The sequence below is a fragment of the Chenopodium album genome, chromosome 8 (assembly GCF_948465745.1).
Source record: "Chenopodium album chromosome 8, dcCheAlbu1.1, whole genome shotgun sequence".
Taxonomy (NCBI): domain Eukaryota; kingdom Viridiplantae; phylum Streptophyta; class Magnoliopsida; order Caryophyllales; family Amaranthaceae; genus Chenopodium; species Chenopodium album.
The window spans coordinates 67,699,251-67,719,938 of NC_137841.1; the positions used below are offsets into that span (position 1 = coordinate 67,699,251).

The 20,688-nt window shown below is 34.1% G+C and overlaps 2 protein-coding genes across 3 annotated transcripts; one reads left to right on the plus strand and one right to left on the minus strand.

The window, feature by feature from the left end:
- Positions 1 to 94: 94 nt before the first annotated feature.
- LOC145556367 (tryptophan--tRNA ligase, cytoplasmic-like) lies at positions 95 to 8,796 on the minus strand. Of its 2 annotated transcripts, none has more exons than XM_081618019.1 (13): positions 8,651 to 8,796; positions 6,675 to 6,922; positions 6,470 to 6,589; positions 5,572 to 5,757; positions 5,376 to 5,427; positions 5,218 to 5,283; positions 4,775 to 4,861; positions 3,849 to 3,941; positions 2,654 to 2,734; positions 1,960 to 2,031; positions 1,375 to 1,443; positions 1,148 to 1,258; positions 95 to 405 (listed from the first exon to the last, which is right to left on the minus strand). In XM_081618019.1, the coding sequence occupies exons 2-13, from the start codon at positions 6,899 to 6,901 to the stop codon at positions 355 to 357; spliced, it is 1,215 nt and encodes a 404-aa protein (XP_081474145.1). In that variant the 5' UTR covers positions 6,902 to 6,922; positions 8,651 to 8,796; the 3' UTR covers positions 95 to 354. The 2 variants fall into 2 exon arrangements, with proteins under 2 accessions (XP_081474145.1, XP_081474144.1); XM_081618018.1 differs by having other exon boundaries at positions 6,675 to 6,959; positions 8,651 to 8,685.
- Positions 8,797 to 17,074: 8,278 nt separating this feature from the next.
- Positions 17,075 to 20,308, plus strand: LOC145556368 (uncharacterized). Its single transcript, XM_081618020.1, has 3 exons — positions 17,075 to 17,408; positions 19,064 to 19,222; positions 19,694 to 20,308. The coding sequence occupies exons 1-3, from the start codon at positions 17,136 to 17,138 to the stop codon at positions 20,048 to 20,050; spliced, it is 789 nt and encodes a 262-aa protein (XP_081474146.1). The 5' UTR covers positions 17,075 to 17,135; the 3' UTR covers positions 20,051 to 20,308.
- Positions 20,309 to 20,688: the final 380 nt, after the last annotated feature.

The following is a 20,688-nucleotide window of genomic DNA, read 5'->3' on the forward strand; positions in this document are numbered from 1 at the left end:
AAAGGCTATCTTATTCCTTGAGGCCATAAGGCGCAATGTGGTATCAAGCTTCCTCAGGATATCATAAACTACGAAGAAAACTTGATAGCAACCTACTTCTCTCTACTGAAGATTGCAGAAAAAAACACTGGGTTCAATGATTTCCCCAACACAATCCATTGAATCAACTGTTTAACGACACTACATGGTTGCCAACATGTATTGGATTTCAGAGCTTCAAAATTGATGTATATGTACGACTACAATTAGTCCAAAAATCCTTCGATTTTGAATGACTGCATAAATAAACGTTCTAAACCAGTAACCATTGCAAAATTTCACACTTGTATCATAAATTCCATTGGTTTCCCCCCATTAGTCAAACATGTGAGGAAGAGGCCTTGCGGCCATGAAAGCATCCACCATCTGGAAGTCAAAAGAGCTGTGTTAGAAAAGGATAATTTGACTATTACACAGGCTTGTTGTAAAACAAGCAACTAGTAAATCCAAGCAGACATAAGCTGACAATTTTAAAGGAGATCTTATTAGAAGTAACCAGAAATCCGAGTACAGGGTTAGCGGGATCAAGAATGACCACAGAATTTCATGATTACCAATTGGATCAACAATTTTCCCAACTCATACAACATATTAACCATTTAACCCTTTTATCACCCCAGTTCTTCTTGTTTATATGTTTGAGGGTAGTGTTACACAGGTAGGAGTCCAAGGGAACAAGGACAACCATGAACTCCACAAGTCATCATGTACAGAATTAACTACAGGTGTTTTATTTTAAAACAAGGAGCAGACTCCACACCCATACAGGCATACGATGACTAAAGTTGCTTTTCTACACTAGAAGATCTTGTGGAGATGTATTTGGTTATTATTGACTTTTCACCATTATAGAAAGAATGGTCAAGTTAAAACTATAATATACATTTTATAACTGCTAGTGGAACTCAGATTAATTTCTATATATCGAAAAGCACAGCAAATAATAAGTCATCACCTGCATTACACTGTTTCTGCAGTGCTGTTTTCAGAACAATCAACATTACAGAAATTTCACCCAAAAAAAAAAATTAAAAAATAAAAAAAAACATTACAGGAAAACCTCCCTAACAATTCAGATTAGAAGGTAAATTCCGCATAAAAAGCTCACCTCATCAGTTACAGCGGCCCGAGCTCGTTGATGTCTTTCAACCATCTCTGATAAAACATCAATGAGCCGTTTCTTTACCTCACCTGTCAGCATCCTTCCAGCACCATATTCCTGGAGGAATAAAGCTTAGCATTTTCTCGGGAGGAAGAAGAAATATGATGATAAAAAGTGGAAATCACAATTGTAAAAGTATCTAGATACATGGACCAATGTGATGATTATCTTACTGTTTTAACATGCTCAAGCTCAGCATCATCCTCCAAGAAAAATCCCAGATACTTGACTGGTATGTCTACCTGGTTAACAATGAGAGCAATATTATATATTAGAGCTAGAACAAAGACTCAGATTCACCATCACATATAACATTGTCTAGTTTTAAAATTACTCTTCACCCTGCCATTACAGCGAACAAATATACAGACAAGGAAAGAGGACACCAACAGAGAGCAAAAAATTTGTTTGAACAACAAAATAGAATGAGCACATACTCCTTTAAATAAAAACATAAAAGGCGGTACAGTAAAAGAAAAAAGGAATACTGTATGCCATTCTTCTAGGTACATGGATGCAGCAATGGCCTACAATAATAAGACATGTTGTACTGTTGGATTAAGAATAGCTACCAAAAACAGAATTGGCGATTAAAAAGATGAAAGTAACATCATTGTACTCCACGGCACTACTTTCATCACCAAATACATCATGGTTTCCCAAAATAGCTACTGAAGAACCTTTTCAGCTTCTAGCACAGGTCACAAATCCGATACAGTAAGCGACTAAACGCAACAGAAAAATAAACAGCGAAGTACCTCTAAATTAGCTCCATACTTTTTGTGATTTTCTATAGAATCTTGCCCGCCAGAAAAAGCATATCGATTCACCTGCAGCAGCAAAAGAGAGTCTAACGATCAAAAAATAAAGCAGATGAAATAGTGCTAAAGCTTAGCACTTAGCAACATAGGATAGCCATGCATAAGCTCCTTTAGAGATTATAGATATACTTAACCAGGAAGAACTTAAACACTACTACCCCTTCCCTACAAAATAGTTTTGGATACCTCATCCTTGAATAATAGACCACATTTCTAAAATAAGCCATGCGAAAATATTGTCTACATGATATAGTAAGTAATTAAATTTAAATGAAATGAAGGATTTCTGTGGCATTTTAACTCAATTTCATACAAAAATGACCCTGGTCAAATGTACCCTATTATTAGGAAAAAGGAGAGTACTAGTTTATTCTGAATTTTTAGACATAAGATTCAATGTATTTAGTCCTGATAACTCTTTTTTAAATCAAATTCCCTACACCTATGAAACATCTTATAACTCTGTTATCCAACTGCTCAAGGTGATAAATAGTCGCATATATTCCTCCTAAACAATGGGGAATGCCTTCATCTCTTAGATATTTATAAAGTTACAGCTTAGTTTGACATATTATTCAGTCAGTGCCCCAGAAAGATTTACGAGGTAGTGGCTGAGGAGTAAATTACAAACCTTATTTTTGATGTCTTTTGCAGTATCAGTCACATATATGGCAGAATTAGGATCACTTCCAGACATTTTTCCAGCCTCGCCCTGCAATGTTCAAAGCATTTGAAGAGTTTCTCATTTCAAGCATGAAGTCTTATTCATAACAAATAATCCTGCAGAGAAGTAACATCTTTTTTTATTTTGGATGGGAAGAGAAGTAACACGAAATAGGTATGGAGAAATACAACTAATAAACATGTATAAGCTTTGGCTAATGAGAAGAAAACATATTTAACATTCCACAGCTATGTATACAAATTACAAATACAGTAGAAATATGACTTTACCCAATTTGCATTTAAGAAAAGCATAAATTTTCAACACATAAATTCCCAAAACTTCAGACAGGTGCTCCAAGGAGCCCCGACCTACCATCCAAACGACCTAGAGACAGTAATACAGTGGAGCTGTATGATTCGTGCTAGATAGGTGAACAATCATACAACTAAAATAAAACAAACTATCATACTATTGAAAAAGCACAGTAATACATGGTATCATATACTCCCTCATCATTGTTAAGTTTTCACTTGATACCTTAAAGTCCATGTTCTTATTTTACATAATATCATGTTTGGCAAAAAAAAAAAAAAAAAACCTCTTTTATTCTTCCTTACACCATCAGGTTGGTCCACTAAATCTATTGAGTAACATCCATGTTTCTAAACAACATTCTCTGTTCTATCCAAAAAGTCAAAAGGGACCAACTTTCCACCAGCTCCCACTATAGTGCAAAAGAGCTTAATGGAACGCAGGGAGTATCATGGTGCTACTGCTAATATAAGAATACATTCTAATAGACCTTATTTATCATGATGTATATATGAATTCATTCTAATAGACCTTATAATCAGAGACCAAATAGAACAGAAATTAGCAAGGCAAGTTGTTTCTATGAATAATAATAAGGATTATTTTAGCCAAAGTAATACCAAATTATTTTTTCCTAGGAACAAGACATTTAAATTAAGTAATAAATCATCCGCCATTCTCAATAATTCTCACCATAAGAGAAACTAGTTCATATTTCATCAGAATGACTACAAACATTAGTATGATACAATGAATTAAATCGCTTCAAATCCTACATTCCCCAAACATCATGACCATAAACTCCTCAAAAAGCACAAGACATGATCATATCATGTGTCAAAATTACCTGAAGTGCAGGAAAGAAGGAAGACTCGATCAATGCAGGTTTTTGATATCCTATCCGAGGAGCAACATCTCTTGCCATTCTGAAGTAAGGATCCTGGAAAATGACAAAATGGAAAGCAGGACAAATTTGTCTCAGCAGAGAACTAGAGAAGAAGAGGTAATAAGAATAGACACTTTCAAGGCCCAACCTAAGAAGACGATCTGCAACATAAACAATCAGACCTGGTAACAGAGCGTTATAGGTTAGTCGCTAGTAAGGGAAAACAAACGTGAGGATCAGGGAGAGGATCTCCGTTATCAGGTGTTAATTTCAGATGACAGAGGGACTGGAACGAAAACCTTAATAAAAGTAAAGCAATCTTGAGAGGCCTTTCTCTAGTCTGGAGCCTAGAAAAGCAAAGTCCGATCTAAGAGACATACCAGGGACCTCGCAACTCTGCACCAAGGTCTTAACAGTACAGTGCCCCTGACCCCTGTTCAAACACTAAGCAAATCAAGACCTGGGCTTGACATCGTTCAGGACTCAAAAAAATAGCCCAGACATTCACTCACTCTCCACACACACACACACACACACACACCTCTTCAATAAGAAAAAGCAAAAGGGTGGAAAATTCAGAAGAGGATAACACTGATGAAATTGCCAAAATGTCCTAACCCGAAGTTCAAACCCACTCTTTCAAAAAAAAAAAAAAAAAAGGTTGAAACCCATCATGACCTGATCATAAATTCAGCTTAAATCTAACATCATGCTGGAATTTTAGTCAATGCTCAACAAGACAAAAATTACAAGATTTGAGGCCCAATGCAAATCAACGTAAGCAACCAATCAAAACAAGCAAACCAGTAAAAGCAGAATGAACAATTATTCAAAATTATAAAAATAAAAAAGAAAATTTATGTTAAGACCAGGTAAAAAGAATCAACCTGGTCAATTGCACAAGGAATCAAACACCGAACATTATCTTGGCCAGCAAACAGGTGAGGGAATGAACTGGAAAAGGCAGGAGCTGCCTGCACCCACAAAAAGTATCAGAAGCTAAAATCAATCAATAAAAAAATTCAAATGATTTGCTATATAAGAAACGAATGCAGGAGACAGTTTAAAATAGCTCATTTCACTCCAAAATTCTAATTAGAGCTCATCCTAATTACACAATATTGGATATCATTCACAATGGCACAGCGTAGAGGGGCCAGTTGACAGTGCATCAACTCGACCATTTTAACCAACAAGTATAAAGGAAATCAAAGCAGATCAATAAAAGAGTATGACCATGATAACACGGCTCTGAATGGCAAGAGCCAATGAGACAGTATGGAAAAATCAAGAAACAATTGCCAAGACTTAAATTGACAGCAGAGAGTACCTCAGTTGTTGGAAAAAATACTTTGCCAATGTGATCTTCATTAGTAAAACCAAATATACCAAAAACCTGCCATAACCATCCAAAATCAGCTCATGAAATTCATAATCGGTGATAATTAAACATCTGCATAATAAGTCCAATCATAAAGCAAAATCTACCTTGTTTAGTGTGACACACTTGGCAATTTTGATCATATTCTGATAGAACTTTCTGTACAAGAAGTTGGATTTAGTGCGAATTGCATTGGAAAAAATATATCACTACCTAATTTATAAGTCTCCCAAATAGACTAAATTGATCCAAGATGCAATAAGAATATTTATTACTTCCAAGTAAGATCAATGAAATACACACCCACCAACAAAGTTAAAGTCGGTAAAAATGAATGTTCTGGACACGTCAAACCCACAAGCAATAATATCCTTCGCATTTTCACGTGCAAGTCTAATACTCTCTTCCACAGACAAGTTTTTCCACATGCATTTCTCATCATCTGTTAATTGGATCACCAAGGGCACCTTAAAAGCATCCTGTAGATACCTGTACCCTTCAAGTATTAGTAATTTTAATGTGCCAAAAAGAGAGCAATAATGTGACAAATACTAGGACTCATGCTAACAGTTGCCTTGCTCTAAAAAGAAGATTTACATAAAAATCAACAAAGAGCCTCAATTCTTTTTTTTTTCTTTCAAAAAAAAAAAAGAGCCTCAGTTCTAGTTAACACTGATCTACAAAAATTCAAGATATATCAAATAAACCGTAAACATAATGGTTGGTTATGCACTGTAGATTAACATTTTCTGCAAACTTTTAATTGTGTACGGCAAAATCAAGACCTACATTAACATTGAGAGAAAAGATAATTATTCCCTACTCCTTCCCCATTCCAACTAGACTACAATCAATCCGCAATAATGAATTAAGTTCACCTAAAACAGAAGTACAAATAAATTACATAAACTTCTACACCTCAAGGCAACAATGTAGCACTAATTTTACACAAATACTACAATAATCCCAATTCAGTCACCTTAAATTAATGAAAGACTATCTCATAGCATGACATAAACTTAAATAATTTATTCACCTAAAATTCCTTTAAAAGTTCATCACAAATATTAAATCAGCTCATAATTCATCACCAAAAAGTTAAATTTCAACTATACAACGGCAATTTCAGGAAAAAATTATGCTATCAAACACAGAAACTATAATTTTTACTAAAACTAGAAAAGGAGAGAGAAAATAGTACTTTGTGAACATGAAAGGTACCAAATGCCCCAAATGCAGCGCTTCGGAGGAAGGTCCTCGACCAGTATACAAGTAAAACTTCTCCCCTCTTTCATATGCATCAAGTATTTCACTCAAATCACTGCAAAATCAGGAAATTAATCAAACACCAAAAATCAGAAAATTAATCAGCAAAATTGAAGAAATATAAAGAGAGAAAGAAAGACCGGTGAGCAAAGAAGACGCCACGGCGGAGGAAGACGTGAGCAGGACGACCAGTGAGGCGTTCAACACATTCAATAAGAGTAGAATCAAGACGTTGGCAGCCAAACTGGTCGATTAGTTTATCATAGTCGATTTTGCCGCCTTCTTTGGCGGATACTTCCCATGGAGTCACTACTTGTCCATTTTCTTCGTCTCCTTTTACCTCCATCTTCTCACCATCATTTGCCATTGAAAATGCTTAAGCTTTCCACTGCCAAATCCAAGAATCTTGCTTACAAATACGAAATCTTCAAACAAAAACAATGAAATCAAATAGCCTAATCCAAAATACATATCAAAATTCAAAACTACTTATTCCAGTCTGCACTTATGCAAATACAATAACATAAAATAAATTACACTTGAACCCAATAAGTCTTCATGTTTTGAAATCAATATACATATACTTCCTTTGTTCTCGAAAATTTGTAACTTTCCCTAATTTCTAAGTTTCAGATTAATAACTACATACCCATTTTGGTTAATTAATTCTAATATTCAACGATTTTACCTTTTACATACCCATTTTGGTTAGGGAGGTACTAAATGCAGGTATAGTTTTACCTAAATGCAGGATAATATAATTTACAACAACTTTTATCTTTCCAATAATACCCTTTTTTCTCTAGTGAAAAAAAATAAAATAAAATAAAAATAACCCTTCTTTTAACCTGCTACATTTCACCTTGATAACTATTTAATCAGCCATAACTCCATATCAATCAACTTGTAAATCATATCTCATAAGTTTTAAGCATTCATCCACGGTTAGATGGAAGATGATGAACCTTATTATAATAAATTTGGTATTATTAAGGTTGACAATGACATACGACGATTCAGCAATTCCGTATTAGATTTCTGATGCCATAGGTATCCCACCGCTAAACCATTCCGGGACCTTAAATGAACTACCGTAAAATATTTCTGGGGCCTTCCTCTTACTGTCGGCTCTGATTTCCAGGCCTCTTCATAGCTTACCGGCATAAATTTCCAAGGCCCTTTAATTGATTATTTAGCTAAAACTAACCTTGACCATAATGTCAGAACACAATGAAGGAGAACTTTCTGGCAAGAACCTATCATGGTTGATGATTTTTAAGATATTCAACCTCATAATATTCATTAATATAGACCATAAAGTCAGATTCATTCATATCATTGATTAACAATTCCAACCTCAAAGATACATTGATTCTCATTGCTTCTATTCTACACCTTTGATCTTCCGATCAGAATTATCAAACTCATGAAAATGTGATGAGAATTCAGCAATGGGGAAGCTGAAGAGATTTTAATTGTGTTGGATTATAAAAGGGTATTATAGTCTTTTAGTGAGTTTAATTGTCAATTTATAAATCCTGCATTTGGGTTATTTTATACTGCATTTAGTACTTCTGTTTTAGTTAATTAATTCTAATATTTAAAGATATTAAATTTACATTATGAACTACTCGTAGTTTAATTTTGTAAATTCAAATTCATACATTTCCATCCATGAGCCATGTTACAAGGAGAAAAGATCCATTTTCATAGTAATTTCCTTGAACCAATTGTTTGTAAGTTTTTTTGGATTTTTTATTTTTATTTAGAAAATGGCTGAAATCAGATTAATTAAAATGGCTGAATTCAAATTAATTAAAATGGCTCGATTGGGGCCCAAAAAATAATGCAGGTCATTAACAATCAAATTTGACTCAATTACGAATCAAATTAGGCTAACAAAATTCACATAAAATACTTCTGGATTAAGTATATCAATCTAAATTAAACACAGTAAAATCCTATAAACAAAAGCATTCATTGTACCATTTCATAGCTTCAGTAATTATAAACAATACTTCACGAACCCAACCTAATTTGAACCCTAAATTGACAATACTGAAAATTAAATCAATGATAGTTTGATTAAACCCTAGATTATGAAAAACGATCTTACCTCAGAAGCTGCTTCAATGGAGGATAGAGAGTGGGAGAGTGCTGAGCAGCGTGAAAGTGAGAATCGAGGGAAATTAAATTGAATGAAAGAAGATTAATGGGAGCCATATAATGTCAACCGTCTGATCTAAATAATATCAACAGTCTTTATTTTTTTTAAAGTTCCTTTTTTTTGGTGTTTTTTGTTTTTACTTTTAAGGGCAATTTGAGGCAGTTGGATACTTAGGCCCTATTTTATTCGCCTTATATTTGCTGATCTGAATGTCAAATTTGATCAAACTTTAACTTTAAATATATGCTAATCTATACGAAAAAAAAATATATTAAGTATAGTCTTGTTAGATTCGTAATAATGTGTATATTATTAATGTGTATTTTCAGAATTTTTTTCATTACGAAATTAAAGTTATTTAGCGATAAAAAACTGCACATAAAACGATTATCTGATTTGAAATTATTTTTTCTGATCTGATATGATCTGAATGTAAAAATAAGGTGAACTAAACAAGGCCTTATTCATGGATCTTTTATCAAAATAACTACTTTAACTTCTTTCAAAAAAAAAAATGACTAATTTAACTAAAATTATTACAAAATAAATAATTATCTACAATACTTCCTCTGTTCTTTTTTACTTGACCTGTTTCTTTTATCACGCTTGCCAATGCAAAATTTTAACAATCAATAACTTAAATTCTCCCAAAGTAAAAATTATAAAAGTTATATATATTATGATAGTACTTATTGAGACGAATCCAAAAAGATCAGATCATACATGAATATATTTTTCGTCACATATTATTCACAAAATACGGTCAAAGGAGGGGTGGTGAATAGTGTAAAAATCAAAGCGGGTCAAGTAATAAAGAACGGAGGATTTATTTTTTTTAGATAGTTGTAGAAATTAAAGTAAGGGTCTGTTCTCTTCCGTTGAAATTCAGTTCGGTTCAGTTCAGTTCAGTTCAGCCTCAGTTCAGTTCAGTTTAGTTCAGTTCAGTTCAGTTCAGCTCTTAATTCACGTCTAATGATATTGCTAATGATATAAAGCCAAATTTCATTCTTTTAAGCTCTTATTACAACGACAACGACAACAACAACAACAACAACAACAACAATAATAATAATAATAATAATAATATTAACAATAATAATAATAATAATAATAATAATAATAATAATCAATAAGTAATAAATAATAATAATAATAATAATCATCAATAAATAATAATAATAATCATCAATAAATAATAATAATAATCATCAATAAATAATAATAATAATAATAATAATAATAATAATAACAATAATAATAATAATAATAATAATAATAATAAATAAATAATCAATAAATAATCAAAGATCACTAATCCGTAGTTAAAAATCACTAATTAATAAGTTCAGTTCAGTTCAGCCCAGTTCAGTTCAGCTGAGTTCAGTCAATCGGAACAGGCTCTAAATAGTACGAAGTAAATATCAAATTGAAACGAGGGAATTACATGTATTAGATTAAACCTTTCTTATCATAGTTTGTATTTGATTACTCATTAGGACATTGCCTTCTGTTTCCGAGCCATTCCATCAACGATAAGCTCTTTTCAGAGTTGATACCAAATTAACACCATAGAAATTCTTCAAAGCTACACACCATGAGTGTATGGACTATCCAACCTCCTCAAATTAGAAGCATCTTTTCTTCTACTTATTGTGTACCCTCTACTTCCATTCTTAACACAAATTTTGACTTATTATTAACATATTTGCTGTGTTTTTACTTCTATTCTATAAATATTAAAAATGCATCAAAGTCATATGGAATCAATTGTGAGTTATACCTAGCAATAAATCCAACAATAAGCCATACAAGTGCCTATTTTGATTGACTGAATTGAGTTGAACTGAACTGAACTTATTAGAGCTAAACTGAACTGAAAATTTTGTGAGATAAGGAAATTAAGATCTGAATATTTTATGAGAAAAGGAAATTAAAACTGAAATGAATTTATTGGAGTTGAACTGAACTGAAAATAAGCTGAAAAGAACAGGCCCTAAGTTCACATATGAGACATGGATTTTCTCGTTTCGAGGGTGCCCAGGTTACTCATATAGAGTAACAAAATGTGCTACTCAAATGACATTATTGTAATTATTAACCTTTGTATTTAAAAACGGCCAAAAAAAGAGAGTGGAGTAACGGGGCGTTTGGAATGTGGGAATGGGAGTTTGGGGATTAAAATGTGGGAATGGGATTGGGAATTGATTGTTGGGAATATATAAAAATATGACAATACTTTGTTTGGATAGTGGATGGGAATAGATGGGGAATAAATAACAAAAATACAAAATTACCCTTACTAATCTTTCTCCTCCCTTTTGTTCGTTAATGGCAAAAAGTCAATTTCCACTCATTCCCATTCCCACCCATTTATTACCTACCCTCCCAATTTATTCTCAATCTCATTCCATTCTTTAATCCCAATCTCACTCAACAAACAAGATATTGTTACAAAATATATTCTATGTGGATGTTCATTATCATTTGTAACTCCCTAGTATTATGCCACCCATTGTAACCCCCATATGTAATTACCTCTATTGTAACCCCCGCTTAAATGGAATCTTAATTTCCATGAAGGTTACATACTTACATTATGTATATATATATAGCATGGACAAATCAAAGGATAGACAATACAATTACCATCTACATCTCTCTCTAATCTTCTCCCTTTTCCCCTTATTTTATAATACGTTATCAGCACCATACTCTAAACGAAACTATTACATTGATCACTCCGTAAGTATACTAGCCAAGAAAAAAGTCCGAAGGTATTATATGATGCTAGGAACTGTTTCATATCTTGATATGATGTCGTGGTTACATACCTTCTAAAGATTTCATCAATATTGGCTTCTAAATATACGTGTCTATATATGTCATTCATATCTTTCACCTTATACGCCTTCGGTTTTGTTTTTTTACAAGGTTGTATGTTAGGTTACAATATGCTTTTATGATTATTAGTTTATGATTATTAGATTTCTTGCGTATTAATTTTGCTTCTGACTTGTTCCTGACTATCAAATTATGTTATAATATACTACTCTAATTGTGACTTGCGTATTATGTTCCTAATTATTAGATTTTTGACTTGGGTATTAATTATGCTATAACATAATTTGTGATACCACATACTACTCTAATTGTGGTTGTAATATGCTTTTGTGCTTGTACGAATGAGCTTAGCCATGTTATTTTATTTGCATACATTTTTCTTATCAAACATTATGTTATGATATGTATATGTTTGATATTTTATGAGATCTAATTTTGCTTATTATTTTATATAGTGAAAAATGTCGAATCTTGCCAAGCTTGAATTTGTGGCCCTTGATATTACTGGAAAGAACTATTTATCATGGGTGTTAAATGCTGAAATACACCTAGATGCTAAAGGCCTTGGTGAAACCATTAAGGAGGGTAATAAAGCAACACTCCAAGATAAGGCAAAGGCCATGATATTCCTTAGCCATCACCTCCATGAAGGACTCAAAAATGAATATTTAACTGTGAAAGACCCACAAATCCTTTGGAGTAATCTAAAGGAAAGGTATGACCACCAAAAAACGGTGATACTACCTAGAGCTCGTTATGATTGGTTGAATTTGAGATTGCAAGATTTTAAATCTGTTAGTGAATATAACTCAGCTATGTTTAAAATCACTTCTAAGTTGCAATTATGTGGAGAAAATATTACTGATTCAGAAATGCTTGAAAAGACATACTCCACTTTCCATGCAAATAATATTGTCCTGCAGACACAATATAGAGAAAAAGGTTTTAAAAAATATTCTGATAAAGAGAAAAGTGAGACCAATATATGTTACCGTTGTGGAGGAAAAGGTCACTGGTCTCGGGTTTGTAGAACTCCAAAGCATCTTGTTGAACTTTATCAAGAATCATTGAAGAAAGAAAAGAAAGTGGAGGCAAACCTTGTTCTTGAAGATGGTGAAGGTGATTTTGATTTTGGCAATGCAAATCATTTTGATGTTGATGATTTCCTTACTTCCCCAGAAGGGAATAATTTTGATTTTGGCAGTACAACTCATTTAGAAGTTGGTGATTTCTTCAATGCCCCGGAAGGGAATAATTAAATTTATATTATTTTGTGTCAACTTTAAGTATTAGACTTTATCTAGTTATTTACTTATTTTAATTTCTATGGTTGTAATAAGGACTTTTGCTTTATGAATTTATGAACTATTTGGGTGTTTTTATTGATTTATTTATTTATCATCTTTATTTTTATGCTTAACATTTTGACATATATTTTATTTCATGAAGAACATGGATATTACTCAAGTTCAGTTTGCTATGAATGGTGAAGAATTATGTCTTGCTGACAGTGCAACTACTCATACAATACTTAGAAATAAAAAATATTTCTCTAATTTTATGATGAAAAGGATTAATGTGAGTACCATATCGGGTAGTACAAATATCATTGAGGGCTCTGGAAGAGCCACTATAAAACTGCCTTGGGGAACTGAAATTAAAATAATTGATGCTTTATACTCCCCATTGTCTCAAAGAAATTTATTAAGTTTTAAGGATATTCGCAACAATGGTTATCATATTGAGACAATCAATGAAGAAAATAACGAATTCCTTCAAATCACAAATATAACTCAAGGCACAAAACATGTTTTGGAGAAACTCCCTACATTCTCCAGTGGTTTGTACTACACAAAAATCAATACTATTGAAACTCATGCTATAGTAAACCAGAAGTATACTGATAATTTTGTTGTTTGGCGTGACCGGTTAGGCCATCCCGGTTCAATAATGATGCGAAAAATAATTACGAATTCATGTGGACATTCTTTGAAGAGCCAGCAGATTCTTCATAATAATTTTTCATGTGCTGCTTGCTCAGAAGGCAAGTTGATAATTCGCCCATCACCAGCTAAAATTAATTTTGAATCAATTAGTTTTCTGGAACGTATACAAGGAGATATTTGTGGGCCCATACATCCCTCATGTGGACCATTTAGATATTTTATGGTTTTAATTGATGCATCAACTAGATGGTCACATGTGTCTTTGTTATCAACTCGTAACCTGGCGTTTGCGAGATTACTTGCCCAATTGATTAAGTTACGGACACATTTTCCAGATACTCCCATTAAGACTATTCGGCTTGATAATGCTGGTGAATTTACATCTCAAGCTTTCAATGATTATTGCATGTCCATTGGGATAAATGTTGAACATCCTGTAGCTCATGTTCATACACAAAACGGTTTGGCAGAGTCATTAATTAAACGTATTCAGTTAATTGCTAGACCATTGCTTATGAAATCCAATCTCCCAATTTCTGCTTGGGGACATGCTATATTACATGCAGCAGCACTAATTCGCATTAGGCTAACAAGTTATCACAAGTTCTCCCCATTACAATTGGTTTATGGTCAGGAACCAAATATTTCCCATCTAAGAATTTTTGGATGTGCGGTTTATGTTCCAATAGCTCCACCACAACGCTCTAAGATGGGTCCTCAAAGGAGGATGGGAATATATGTTGGGTTTGAATCCCCGTCAATAATTAAATATCTTGAGCCTACAACAGGGGATTTATTTACGGCTCGTTTTGCAGATTGTCATTTTAACGAGTCACTTTTCCCAACATTAGGGGGAGAAAAGAGAGAGCTGGAAAAAGAAATTAAATGGAATGAATTATCGTTATCTTATCTTGATCCTCGAACTAAACAATGTGAACTGGAAGTCCAAAAGATAATTCATTTACAAAGTTTAGCAAATCAATTGCCAGACTCGTTTGCTGACCCCAAAAGAGTGACCAAGTCACATATTCCAGCTGTAAATGCTCCATTTAAAATAGATGTCCCGGAAGGACAAAATAAATTTTCTAATGAGTCTAAACCACGTCAGAAACGTGGAAGACCAATAGGTTCCAAAGATAAGAATCCTCGGAAAAGAAAAGGAGCATTGATTGATGATGGTCAAATTGAAGAAACAATTTCCGAAGGATCTCCAGAAGAGAATTTAGACATGATACAAGAAGAAATTCAGGTACCTGATAATGAAGAAATTTCAACAAATTATATCATGTCTGGAATTACATGGAACCGAAATCAAATCGACGTCGATGATGTTTTTGCATGCAATGTAGCATTAGATGTTATGGATAATAATGAGGATCATGAACCAAAATCCATTGAAGAATGTAGACAAAGAAATGATTGGCCAAAATGGAAAGAAGCAATTGAATCAGAATTAAAATCTCTTGGAAAAAGAGAAGTATTCGGACCTGTAGTCCGTACACCTGAAGGTGAGATATAAATGGGTTTTTGTGCGAAAGAGAAATGAAAAGGGTGAAGTTGTAAGATATAAGGCACGCTTAGTTGCACAAGGATTCTCACAAAGACCTGGTATTGATTATGAGGAGACATATTCTCCTGTGGTGGATGCAACTACTTTTAGATTTTTTATTAGTCTGGCAATAAGAGAAGGACTTGACTTACGTTTGATGGATGTAGTCACAACTTATTTATATGGCCCACTGGATAATGACATTTACATGAAGCTCCCAGAAGGATTCAAGCTGCCAGAAGCAGCAAAATCTAGTTCTCGAAAACATTTCTGTATTAAATTGAACAAATCTCTTTATGGATTGAAACAATCTGGGCGTATGTGGTATAACCGTCTAAGTGAGTATTTGTCAAAGGAAGGTTATAAGAATGATCCTATTTGCCCATTTATTTTTGTAAAGAAATTTGGATCGGGATTTGTTATAATTGCAGTGTATGTTGATGATTTGAATATCATTGGAACTCCTGAAGAGATTTCAGTGACTGTCAATTATTTAAAGAAAGAATTCGAAATGAAAGATCTTGGAAAGACAAAATTTTGCTTAGGGTTACAAATAGAGCACCTAGAGAATGGAATCCTTGTGCATCAATCAACATACATAGAAAAGGTTCTTAAAAGATTTTCTATGGATACAGCACATCCATTGAGCAGTCCTATGGTTGTAAGATCACTTGAAGTAGAGAAAGATCCATTCCGACCTCGGGAAAATGATGAAGAAATTCTGGGTCCTGAAGTACCATATCTTAGTGCAATTGGAGCACTAATGTACCTTGCAAGTCATACACGACTCGACATATCATTTTCTGTTAATTTATTAGCAAGGTTTAGTTCATGTCCAACCCGGAGGCATTGGAATGGGATTAAACATTTACTTCGTTATCTTCAAGGTACGAAGGATATGGGTTTATTTTTCCCAAAGTTGTCCAAAGAAAATTTGATTGGTTTTGCAGATGCATGTTATTTATCTGATCCTCTTAATGGTCGATCACAAACTGGATATGTGTTCACATATGGTGGTACTGCCATTTCTTGGCGTTCTATGAAACAAACCATTGCAGCTACGTCTTCCAATCACTCTGAGATTTTAGCAATTCACGAGGCTAGTCGTGAATGTGTATGGTTAAGGTCGGTAGTTCAACATATAAAAGAAGTTTGTGGTTTATCATCTGGGAAAGAGGCACCGACAACTTTATACGAGGATAATGCAGCTTGTATTGCTCAACTTAAGGAAGGATACATCAAAGGTGACAGAACAAAGCACATCTTACCCAAATTTTTCTTCACTCATGATCTTCAGAAGAATGGAGATATAAATGTTTTGCAGATTCGTTCAAGTGAGAATTTAGCAGACCTATTCACTAAGGCTCTTCCTACCGCAACCTTTAAAAAGTTAGTTTATCGTATTGGATTGCGTCGTCTCAGAGATCTTCAGTGATATAATAATGAGGGGGAGTAATTGCGCGCTGCACTCTTTTTCCCTTATCCATGGTTTTTTTTCCCACTGGGTTTTTCCTGGAAAGGTTTTTAATGAGGCAGCATATATGCGCATTAAATATATTTTAGATAATGCCCATCCAAGAGGGAGTGTTACAAAATATATTCTATGTGGATGTTCATTATCATTTGTAACTCCCTAGTATTATACCACCCATTGTAACCCCCATATGCAATTACCTCTATTGTAACCCCCGCTTAAATGGAATCTTAATTTCCATGAAGGTTACATACTTACATTATGTATATATATATAGCATGGACAAATCAAAGGATAGACAATACAATTACCATCTACATCTCTCTCTAATCTTCTCCCTTTTCCCCTTATTTTATAATAGATATTTTGTTTTATTTGGGATTAAAATTCTCATTCCCACACCTCAATTCCCATTTACCAAACACCCCCTAAGTACTTTAAAACGAAAGGAGTAAATTTAAAAAGGTTTTTTATATGTCATTTTTACTTTAAAATGTCCAATATTGATAATTAAATATATTAAATACCATCCATGATGATTTCATTCTGATGTTAAAGCTCACAAAATTTCTCCAGTACTAAAAAAAACTGATTTACCCCCCAAACCAGAGGAGAGAGAAAGACATGGAAGTTCAAATAGTGGAGGGCAGCGGCAGCGGAAGAGGCGGAGCAGCGTACACATTGAAACCAAATCGATACAGCAACGAAGACATACTTTTCTGTATTGATGTTGACAACGAAAGTATGGTTGAAATGAAGAACACTGGCCCAAATGGACGACCCATTACTCGACTTGATTCTGTCAAACAATCCATTCTCTTATTCATCCATGCCAAACTCACCATTAATCCGAATCATCGTTTCGCCTTCGCTTCTCTTGCTAAATCTGCTTCTTGGGTGATTTTCTAATCTTGTTCTTCTTTTCTAATATCAATTTTTGGTTAGAATTTGATTAATTGTACAATTGTTTGGTGATTGAGTGTTATACCCAGATGGGGTGGTTGGTTTGATGTTTCTTGATTGTGTTTTTTGGATTGATTGAGGGTTTTTGAAAATTTTGATTTCTGGGCGTTGAATTGCTGTTGTTTTTGTTGTCCAAATCGGAGATTTTGATACTTTTATGGTGATCAAAAATGTTTTTGCTTTGAGGAATTATATATGTTTGTAATGGTGTATAGATACATAGAGAGAGGCACAGAGGACAATGGTGTAGACGGGATTCGATTGACCCCCATTACTCTATATCTATACCTAAGCTAGCTGACATTAACTCTTAGTTTGATGGAAAAGGGATGTTTGTTTGTGTTCTCACTTCTCTTGTGAGATATTTTGGTTTTTTGATTGCTCAATGTTGACAATGTATGTTGATATATTGTTACCTGGAATAGTGAAGTGATGGGAGATGATCAAACTTGGACTCCTTCATAATGGTCTTCAAAAATTGTACTGGTTGGGAAGTAGTATGAGCATGGATTGACTTTGAAATGAGTAGATTATAGGCAACTTGACTTAGGATGTCGGGTTATTCAAGTTGTGATTAGAGGCACAGGATATAGTTGGAAGTGGCTTTGTTTTAGATGCTGTTATATAAGTTCTCTGCTTAATAGTTTTGTTAGTTTGTCTTATCGAATAAAGATGGCTGATTGAGTGCAAATTGATTGGTTGTTGACAGATTTTGTTCGTAAGTTAGCTCTATGCAATTGATATATTTATCTTTTCCTTAAAAATTCTACCTTCTCCATTGTGGAAATTTGTGTTCGAATCAGATTGATACATATGTTGTCTTTAGCGGGTTATGTTAGACCTTATGCTACTGTGCTTAGCTATGCTTTGCTAAATACCTCAACTTGATGATTGTCCTTATTCTCATTTGTGAGTCAATAATGCTTGATACTTTCTATGGGGCTTCATTTGGAACACTAAAAATGTAATTGAGTGCAGTGTGCATGAGATAGATGAAGCCTCACTTATCTATCGCTTGACATTGCTGTGTTCAGCTCCTCTCTTGAATCATTTCTCGGCTCAAAAGGGATGGGCATGGCCTTATTGCTTTCATTTATTGAGAAGTGAACCTGAGATTAATTGTTATCCCTTCAGTTTATGTCTAAGCCAGTAAGCACGAGCAAGCTGTGAAATTAGTTGCTTCTCAGTTGGGTCTCAACTTGTAATTACTTTGATGACAACCTCTGCTGAATAAAGAATGGCTTTATGGTTGAAGTATTAAGAAGGTTCCTGTGGGATATTTGCATGTTTCACTTCCTTATAAAAGCTGTAGCTGCTATGATTGATTGGTTGACTGGGTTTATGCCGTAGTAATTGAGAGAGTCAATGATAATAAATTATAACTATCAATCTATGATATACCCTTTGGGATTGTTTTAGTTCTCCTTCAGCTTGGCATTAACTTATGCAAGTCTAATAGAACAAATACCAATTTTTGCCATGCCTCTTGCATTCTCTTTTTCTTATGGATGGAGTGGGTTTGGGGTTTCATTCAGCTATAAGGGTGTTATTTAAAAGTTAAATTTACCTGTCGTTTTCTGTTTCTGAAGGTACGAAAGGAGTTCACAAGTGAAGTTGATTCTGCAATCGCTGCATTTCGAGGGTTGTCTGTGAGCTCATCAGGAGGTCAGGCAGACCTTTCCCAGTTATTTCGAGTTGCTGCTCATGAAGCCAAAAAATCTCGGTCTCAAAGTCGAATATTAAGAGTGGTAAGTGAGTTCAATTATTAACCATTGAATTTCGTACAGTGTACTGTTCATGAATTTGAAATGTTTGGTCATGTAATTGCTTGTCAGAAACCTTTGCTGATTGATTGTGCAGATAAACGTGAATCATAGTTAAGACTTCCACCTAAATTGTCACTTTTGATTTTGAATTATTAACTACCCATGTTGCATTTGACCTAGTTTTCTGGATTATTTTGGGTGCTTGTGTTATTGCATGCTGGAGTTGGTATAATTTTATGTTTACTAAACCAAGATGGGTTTTATATGCTTTGGCTGCTTCATAACCTTTTTTTCTGCCTTCTCTCTTTCAAACTTGGAAAGGTCTCAAAACTTTGACATAACCTATTGGCTTTTTGGGAAACTCAGAGGGTTTTAGACTTCTAGCACATCATTTGTTTAGACTCTGTCCGCAACTTGTCTAACTCATCTTCAAACCCCTTGGCATGCCTTTAGATCTTGCTGTATTGCCGTTCATCTGTGCAACCACAATTTCAGTGGCCTATTGACCAAAAGCTCTTCACTCTGGATGTAATTTACCTTCATGACAAGCCAGGACCTGAGAATTGCCCCCAAAAAGTTTATGATGCTCTTGTAGAAGCCCTTGAACAAGTTACTGAATATGAGGGCTACATCTTTGAAAGTGGTCAGGGCCTTCAACGCGTTCTTTTCCGTCACATGTGCTTGTTGTTGTCACACCCTCAGCAGCGTTGCTTGCAAGATGACCTTGATTTACCCATGTCACTGACTAAGAAATTGCCGACAGCTGATGGTGCTCAGGCTGAAGATACCATCACTGTGTCCAGCCAATGACAATATTGATTGACTAGGTAGTTCGGGCATTCAACCGATGTTTTGAATATTTGTTGTAGTTGTCATCTTCAGACATTGTATCGTAGATAAAAAGAGACAGCTGCTGCTTTTCTAATTTTCATGTACTAAGTTATCTAGGCTTCCCTGTCTCTGTTTCTATGTTGGCACTATGTAAATTCTGGAGCTTTTAACTGATGGCTTTTTATTGATGAAGTTCAGCAAGTGTAAAGTGTAATGTTTAGTAACTTCAAATGATGTGCATTATATTTCTGTCTTCCATTTTGTTTTCTTCTTGTTTCCTCTTTAAGATCTTTAAGGACCCCTTAATGCTTTTTTCATACAAGTATATCACATATGAGAGCTGATCAGATAATCCCTATTCCCAATTCCGAACGAGGTTTCAAGAACTTTCAATTCCAGATTCAACATATTTACAAGCATAGATAGATAGACAACACATATTTTCTCAGTTTCACTGCATCAATTTGGAAACTCCTTCCTCACTAATTCGAGTATATTCACTTATAGTTTTAAATTCACCTGTAATTTTTACTGAGTAGATTCTCTGGGGGTGATAATGTTGCCTATATGAAAATCATGAATGAATATATGATACGATAATCGGATGTCAACATTGA

Coding starts and splice junctions, on each gene's coding strand:
- LOC145556367 (XM_081618019.1), bottom strand. CDS start 6,901: ATGGCAAATGATGGTGAGAAGATGGAGGTAAAAGGAGACGAAGAAAAT. Junction 6,590..6,674: donor GGCGTCTTCTTTGCTCACCG/GTCTTTCTTTCT, acceptor CTGATTTTGCAG/TGATTTGAGTGAAATACTTG. Junction 5,758..6,469: donor GTACCTTTCATGTTCACAAA/GTACTATTTTCT, acceptor TGAAGGGTACAG/GTATCTACAGGATGCTTTTA.
- LOC145556368 (XM_081618020.1), top strand. CDS start 17,136: ATGGAAGTTCAAATAGTGGAGGGCAGCGGCAGCGGAAGAGGCGGAGCA. Junction 17,409..19,063: donor TTGCTAAATCTGCTTCTTGG/GTGATTTTCTAA, acceptor CTGTTTCTGAAG/GTACGAAAGGAGTTCACAAG. Junction 19,223..19,693: donor AAAGTCGAATATTAAGAGTG/GTAAGTGAGTTC, acceptor GCATGCCTTTAG/ATCTTGCTGTATTGCCGTTC.